The 8,151-nt window shown below is 32.6% G+C and overlaps 1 protein-coding gene across 1 annotated transcript; it reads left to right on the top strand.

Annotated features, from left to right (window-relative positions):
• Positions 1-973: 973 nt before the first annotated feature.
• LOC129896426 (protein LPA2) lies at positions 974-4,781 on the top strand. Its single transcript, XM_055972328.1, has 2 exons — positions 974-1,440; positions 4,497-4,781. Exons 1-2 carry the CDS (start codon positions 1,041-1,043, stop codon positions 4,640-4,642), a joined length of 546 nt encoding a protein of 181 aa, XP_055828303.1. The 5' UTR covers positions 974-1,040; the 3' UTR covers positions 4,643-4,781.
• The last annotated feature ends 3,370 nt before the right edge of the window (positions 4,782-8,151 follow it).

Genomic DNA, 8,151 nt, shown 5'->3' with positions numbered 1-8,151 from the left:
ATTGAAATTTTGTTTGAACATGCAATTTGGACTTTTTGTGTTGTATGTTTTCTCATAAACATAAAAACCTCATAAGTAGTAAAACTATTAAAATTATCTCAATTCTTTATATAATCATACCAAATAAGAAAAAGTTTATAAAATTGCATAATACACTATCACAAAGCTATTCTAAAAAAATACAATATTTATTGATCAAGCTTTAATTAAATAAAAAAATTGAATATAAGTTATAGTGTATTAGTCTTTAATATAATCCCCCACATAATATGGATAATCTTCTCACATTTGAACTTAAATTTGTCAATCATATGACTGAGAAGATAATCATATGATCAAGAAATCCTTAGTATATATCATTTGTCGATCATTTGAATTAGTAATAAATTTGGTTGACAAATAAATTAGATAAAAAATAATGAATTTGGTGAATATAAATCGTAAAGTAGGAGTTTATTTGAACTAATAATAAGTTTTATGTTGGTGAGAATAATCGAGATATAAATGATTTAAAAAGTAATTATATGAATTATAAATTTTATTTACATATAAAAAATGGTTAGTTGATATAAATTTGGTTTTTTTTCAAAAGATAAATTTGTGGATCAATTTTTGTATTTGAAAATTTTCAAATCATGATTTGAAATTTCCAAATCACGCTTTTTGGAAAATTTAAAATTCCATCTCATGATATGAAATTATGAGATGAAATCAATTTGCATGTCCAAATGTTGATTTCATCTCATAATTTAATATCGCAATATGAATCTCATGTCCAAACGCCTACTAAAATTGATAGATAATTTAAAAAAAAGGAAAATTTTAAAATTTAAAATAAAACTACAGACATTTTAAAATTTCAAAATTCTAATAAATACACCTTCAAAATTTTTAATTACTCTAATCAGATCCATATTCTATTTAATTCTATATGATCAAGTTAATATCACCATTTTTTTAATTAATTTTTTTTTTATCACATGGTACTCATTGAGTGTGATAATTAAAGAAAGAAGAAACGAAAAAAGAGGCAACTGAAAATGGCGCTACTACTGAACTCACCACTTACGAAGAGACCTCATCTTCTTCTTCTCCACTCCCAACCCCATCAACACCCCACCCCCAGAGGTTTCTCTATCAAATTCCAGGACTCTTCTTCTTCTGATAATTCTACAGAGGAGACAAAGAAGGCCGCCAGCTCGAGTTCCTTAGGTTTTGGGTCATCGGTTTCCACCACATCAAAGAAGAAACAACAAAAGGGAAAAAGAGAGAGGGATTCAATTATCCGACGAGAACCCATTCAGAAGCCCAGCTTTGCTACCCAATCGGCGGAGGAATCTGGATCTAAGAAATTTCAGAAAAATGAGAGTGCGTTTCTTCTTGCTTGGTTAGGACTTGGTGGAGTAATCCTTGTCGAGGGTATTCTCCTTGCTGCCTCAGGTAAAATTATTGTCCACCCTTTAATTGTATTTGTAATTTGCCCCCTTTTTTCTTCATTCTTAGTGTGGTTTTCCATTCAGCAACTATAAAGAGTAGCGCTTCAATTCTTTTGATATAAGTGAGTGATTAACTGATTAATTCTCGAAATACCTATTGATTAGATGCGCAGACGCATACTTGTATATGGGTCTACTCCCAATTTGTTCTTGGTTACCTCTTCCCATGCATGTATAAGCAGGGGTGCAGCTAAAGGGAGGAAAAGGGTTCAATTGAATTCCCTTTATTGGATATTCAGAAATTGTACTGCGCAAATCGGGCAAAAACAAAGTATTTTGGTTATATATATGTAACTGTTAAATCCCATTGACATAAGAGAAGATTCTATTGTAGTGGCAAAGGAGTTTTTTTTTTAAAAAAAAAAACCGAGAAATCCGTCTATGGCCCGCCCTTTGGACCAACCATAGCCTTCTAAACTCGGTGGATAATGGGCCCGCCCCTCTACCCTTCTCCACTTAAATACCAGGCTTCGCTCTGCATGGTGTGGGGCTTGAACCTGTGACCTATGCCACAAATCCTCCACCCTTTGCCACTTGAGCTAGGCCCTGGGGCCAAAGGAGTTTTAAAATTGCTTTAGATCATATGTCAAAATCCTCTCTGTGAGTGACATCTAGTACTTGTTTTAATTCCCTAGTATGAATTTCTAACTTCGTCGCATATAACCTCATTATTATGCTGGGACTCAAAACATGTCATTGGGAGCAATGAGCAAATAATTCTTAGGATATATCATTAAAATCATTTCCCATATATAAAAATATTACTAATTCCCAGGGTAATCTTCTGAAAATCAGTAATGTACATTACATCTGTGAAAATTTAGTGATATGTGTACCAACTTTTGAAGTGGTTGTGCCTGGACAAAGTGTGTGTCAGGTAGATATTAAAGCTCAATTGAGTTAAGGAGAAGATAGCGATGATAGACAATAACATCATGGTCCTCAATAGAAAATGAAAACCAGAAATTGTCATCAGTATTGATAAATAATATAAAGGATAACTATGTTATATACATGTAATGTAAAACTTCCATGTAAATGTAATAAGGTGTATTTGGGATTTCACCTGTGATACGACACTATAGTTGTGAAAATGAGTACCAGACATGCATAAGCACAGATAGAGGAAAGCATTAATTTGGAATATAAGCATGTAGAAGAAGTAAAAGAACAAATCTACTATGTTTTTGTGAATGCACCAATAGAAAATACTATAGATGCAGTTTATATTTATTAAACTACATCAATTTAAAATAATTTGATATCTAATGCATCATAGACAAGTGATGAATTGTGCTTGACCTTTGAGAAATAAAGTGAAGATAATAATTTATATAAAGCATTTCATAGAATATGATTACCCGGGCCTAATCATTATAATCATACAACACTTAATATTCAACAGCTCAATCTTTCTTGATAGAGCCAATTTTAATAGTTCTGACTATGTTCCAACCCTTTGTAGTAAATCTCCTAGTTCACAAATGGACACATTTGCCTCTGATAAAATTGAGGGTGTAGATTCCCAAAGTGCCAAGAGAGTAAGTAGACACAAGATCTCCTTGGTGACCTATCCAGGATTCTTGCCACAGTTTCCTTTTTAATATATTGTTGTTCTCCATATACCATAAAGTTTTCAATTCATACCATCTTCACTTCTGTTGGAAGTTTATTTAACAGATTACAATTTAGAATATATCTTAAAACATATGTAACTCAATGTTCACAAGATCATTTGTGCTTAAATAGTGCTAGGTTCACTACAAGTTCCGAAAATAAAAATCTCCAAGTTTTCTATTTTTTGTGATGGGTCTGCTCATTGCCTACTTTCTTCAGTTCTCCTCAAGAAAGGGTGTCAATCAATAAGGTGGTGTTCAGTCTCCATTCCTCAAGTTGGTCTGTGAGCTGCACTCATTCTGGAGAATGTTATTTGAACCACAACATGGTTCTCTAGCTTCAAACTATGAAATGCAACTTGTGTCAGATTAAAATTCCTATTAAGGCAGAAAATTTTAAAACTACTATCCTAATTGGGTGTCCAATAGAGTGGTAAGGGTGGAAGATTTAAGAATATAAAAATTAGGAGACATGTATGAGTTGGTCTCTCACAAGTGCCTCACTAGTACTCTATTACGGGTCGTTTGGTAGGGTGTATAAGAATAGTGTTAAATATGGTGTATTAGTAATGTTGTCATTAGTTATTTCTTATGCCACTATTTTGTTTGGTGTATTAAAAATAACATGCATAACATAATTTCTTTAAAAAAATATTTGTTTACAAAAATACCCTCCACAAATACGGTGGGCAATTGTAGCTTTAACCATGCTAATGCATGCATTACAAAATCTTACATTCCTGATACCATAGTTTGTCATTTATTAGTTATGTATAGCATAATACCAAATAGAGTTATACCAACCTATTTATAACTTAGGTTGAAAAAGTAAACCAAGCAAGTTATTAGCAATACACAAAGCTAATGCATGCATTATTTTTTTAGTGCATCCTACTAAACGACCCTTTAGTGTTGATGTTGGACATGAAAACAGTTCAAATAGGCAGCATAAAGTTTGGTGTTCATGTTTCCTACAAGTTCTCCTTAATAGCATTTGCTTGGAATGAAATAGCATTAACGGACCAAGCACTTCCCACAATATGATGATGTTTGATAACATCAAGTTAGAAAACATGAGCATTATTACAGTCTATAATCATAATTTTTCACAATTTTTTTTGATCGAAGGTTAAACATTTGTTCTTGTAACTAACAGAGTGAGTAGATTACAGTATCAGAACAACTTACAAAAAGTAGTTTGACATGAGTTGTGTTGTCACGATGCACATCGTAAATCTTTCTCTCTTTAAATATCTCCATAGATAGATTATAGATATGTTTGGATTTGATGAATTAGTGTGACATTACAGCTGAATCTATGAGCAACAACTTTAGATATGTATATCTCCACGTGGAAATTTTCTAACTCTTCTGCTGCATCTAGGCTTTTTACCAGAGGCATGGGACAGTTTTTTTGTGAAGTATCTGTATCCATCCTTTACTCCGACAGTCTTCCTGTTCGTGGCTGGAACAGTTGCCTATGGAGTGTTGAAGTACCTGCAGAATGAGAAATTTAATAGTGAAAACTGATACTTTTTGCATGTTATATCAAGTATTTAGGTAACTTTAGTTAGTTTGTTCAGTCATGTAAACTACAAATGTAAAACTCTGACAATGTAATTCTAAAAAATACTTCTGAAAGTGGATTGTACCACAAGCTAATGTGTTATACTGTATCTCCCTCATACAGAAACAGTTGTAATCTATCATTCCAGAGTTGATGTTACCATATTTGCAAGCTCAAAATGGAAAACTAAGTACAGATTTGGATTCGTGGGGTTATGGGAAACCTAGGTATGGACGGTTATATAGTAGTCCTTCATTCCAAAATACTTGTCACCGTTTTGTTTTTGAGAGTCAAACAATACGATCTTTGACTAATATTTTAAGATGTACCTTTTCATCACATTGATATGAGTACTTTCTATATAGATTTTGAATATCTAAAGTTTAATTTTTAGAATATCAAATTAATCTAATTAAATTTGACTTTGAAAATTAGTCAAATTGACCCTCGAGGAGTGAAACGTGTGACAACTACTTTGGAACGGAGGGGGTATTTTTATTTTGCAAATTCCAAGTCAAAATTTTAATTTCTCACTTGCCCTTTCCCTATTCTTCCTTCCTTTCATTTTTTGTTTTAAGCATTGAATTTTTATAGCTTGAGGATGACATTGTGGGTTGATAAAGGCATTTAACACATTAAGGTGTATCAACCGAAGTTTATTTTTGTTTCTATACTGTACAGATAAACGATAAGCGATATGCAGGGGTGGAGCTTGAGTTTTAATTACCGGATTGGCAAAACCAATAGTTTTTGTCAGAACTTTGTATTTGTGTTAAGAAAGCCACTTGGTATGTATATGTAATTTATCCATAATTTATAAAATTGTCTTTTTTAGAATTCAGAACTCATAAACTCAAAATTCTGGGTCTGCTTCCATCAATATGCTTTTATGCCAAGCATGTTAGTTTATTAAATACTCATGTAGTAAATAACAATAGATATGAACTAGATATTTAGATATTTAAAGTTGTGACTTCAACTTCCATATTGAATACCATGTTTCCAGGATTGCTTCTTAATTTATTTCATTTACTGCAACCGTAAATGAATTGGTACCATCCATTTATTATTCATTGGTCTCACAATTTAATTTTTTATATTATGGTAAAGAAATTCAACGTAACCTAATAAATTTATAATTCATCTATTTAATTACATCCGCATTCATATTGTATATGTAGTGCATCTTAGCTTGCAGATGGCTACCTTTATTAGTCAGTCAGCCAGCCAGCCTCATAATATTTCATCCACCCATTATTATAATTATGCCTATCTATATTATTAATCAGTCTCATTCATATATAGTTCCAAATTGTAGTAATTGTTATAAAATAAACTAACTTAGCAAATTAATAAGAAAGAGAGACAATAAGAGAAAGAGAGAGTTGATAGAATCTGTGTATTAATTCCATAACACATAAGACTATTTATAGCCGAATATGTTAAGAAGAAAGCTATAATAATAGAAACACAACGATGGTCATTAAGTGGCAACATCATTGTGTAGGAAAAAAAAGTAGAAGAAACATTAATGAATAGAAGAAAGTGATAATGAACAGTCACAAACCCACAAACTATTTCACAATAGCAATATTCTGATTTGTATTTAGAGGAATTTTTAAGGACCACTGAGATTATCAGCTGATAGTTACATTATATATAAAACTCAGGAAGCTGTCTTTGATGTCAAAAGCTAACAATGAAAGGTCCCTAATTGTTGTCATTCTTTGCCTCCACCTTTACCCTTTTAAAGCCAAACCAGTAACATCAAATCACATTAGGACTTTGTCCTTTCCCTTATTCTCTTCTTACCCACTTAACCAAGTTGACCACAATATAATTTCTAAAAAAACAAAAAGAGAATTTTTTTTGTCTTGCCTTTCCTGCCACTTAATCTCTGTGCTGGGGGTTGTAAATAAATTTAAACGGGTTAAAATGAGTTGAATCGATAAATGGGTGATTGTATGCTAAACAGGATGAAGTGAATATTAGGAGTTGTAAATGAATTTAAACGGATTAAAATGAGTTGAATCAATAAATGAGTGATTGTATGCTAAACAGGACGAAGTGAATAAATATGTGAATTTGAAATCGTTGTTTAAGTTATATCCAAAGTTATATTGTTTTTACAAATTTAGCGGGAGCTTTAGTGCATCGGACTGCCTTTTTTTTTGGAATCATTTCGTATATGCGTGAATGAAACTGTAAAAAATTGTCTCTGGAATTTGGCAAATTTCGAATGTTTTTTTGTTGGAAGTCTAGCCTTGGCAAGATCAAACTTTTGATTTTTTTTTTATCAAGTTTGGCCTGATTTGACAGTTTTGACTGAAGTTGTGGCCTTTGACAAAATCAAAATTAGGACATTTTAAAATAAAATTGTGGTTTTAGTAAGGCCAATTTCGGACATATAATAGTTTGCCAAGGTCAATTTTGGACAATTTTACTGAAGTGATCTTGGTAATGTTAAACTTCAAGACATTACTAGTATAATGGTTTGCCAAGGCCAATTTTGGATCTTAAGTGGTGGCCTTGGCAAGGCCAAACTTAAGACATTTTTGATGAAGTTGTGGCCATGACAAGGAGAACTTCAGACATACAAGGTCAACTTTGGATATTTGTTTTACTGAAGTTATGATCTTGGCATTGTTAAACTTCAGACATTAATAGTATAATGGTTTGCCAAGGCCAATTTTGGATCTTAAGTGGTGGCCTTGGCAGGGCCAAACTAAAGACATTTTTGATGAAGATGTGGACATGACAAGGAGAACTTCAGACATACAAAGTCAACTTTGGATGTTTTTTTTACTGAAGTTATGATCTTGGCAATGTTAAACTTCAGACATTAATAGTATAATGGTTTGCCAAGGCCAATTTTGGATCTTAAGTGGTGGCCTTGGCAAGGCCAAACTTAAGACATTTTTGATGAAGTTGTGGCCATGACAAGGAGAACTTCAGACATACAAGGTCAACTTTGGATATTTTTTTACCGAAGTTATGATCTTAGCAATGTTAAACTTCAGACATTAATAGTATAATGGTTTGCCAAGGCCAACTTTGGATCTTAAGTGGTGGCCTTGCCAAGGCCAAACTTCAGACATTTTTGATGAAGTTGTGGCCATGACAAAGAGAACTTCAGACATACAAGGTCAACTTTGGATACTTTTTTACCGAAGTTATGATCTTGACAATGTTAAACTTCATACATTAATAGTATAATGGTTTGCCAAGGCCAATTTTGGATCTTAAGTGGTGGCCTTGGCAAGGCCAAACTTCAGACATTTTTGATGAAGTTGTGGCCATGACAAGGAGAACTTCAGACATACAAGGTCAACTTTGGATATTTTTTTACTGAAGTAATGATCTTGGCAATGTTAAACTTCAGACATTAATAGTATAATGATTTGCCAAGGCCAATTTTGGATCTTAAGTGGTGGCCTTGCCACGGCCAAACTTCAGACATTTTTGATGAAGT

This window comes from Solanum dulcamara, chromosome 7 (genome assembly GCF_947179165.1).
Source record: "Solanum dulcamara chromosome 7, daSolDulc1.2, whole genome shotgun sequence".
NCBI lineage: Eukaryota > Viridiplantae > Streptophyta > Magnoliopsida > Solanales > Solanaceae > Solanum > Solanum dulcamara.
This window is presented reverse-complemented; position numbering and strand designations above follow the sequence as displayed.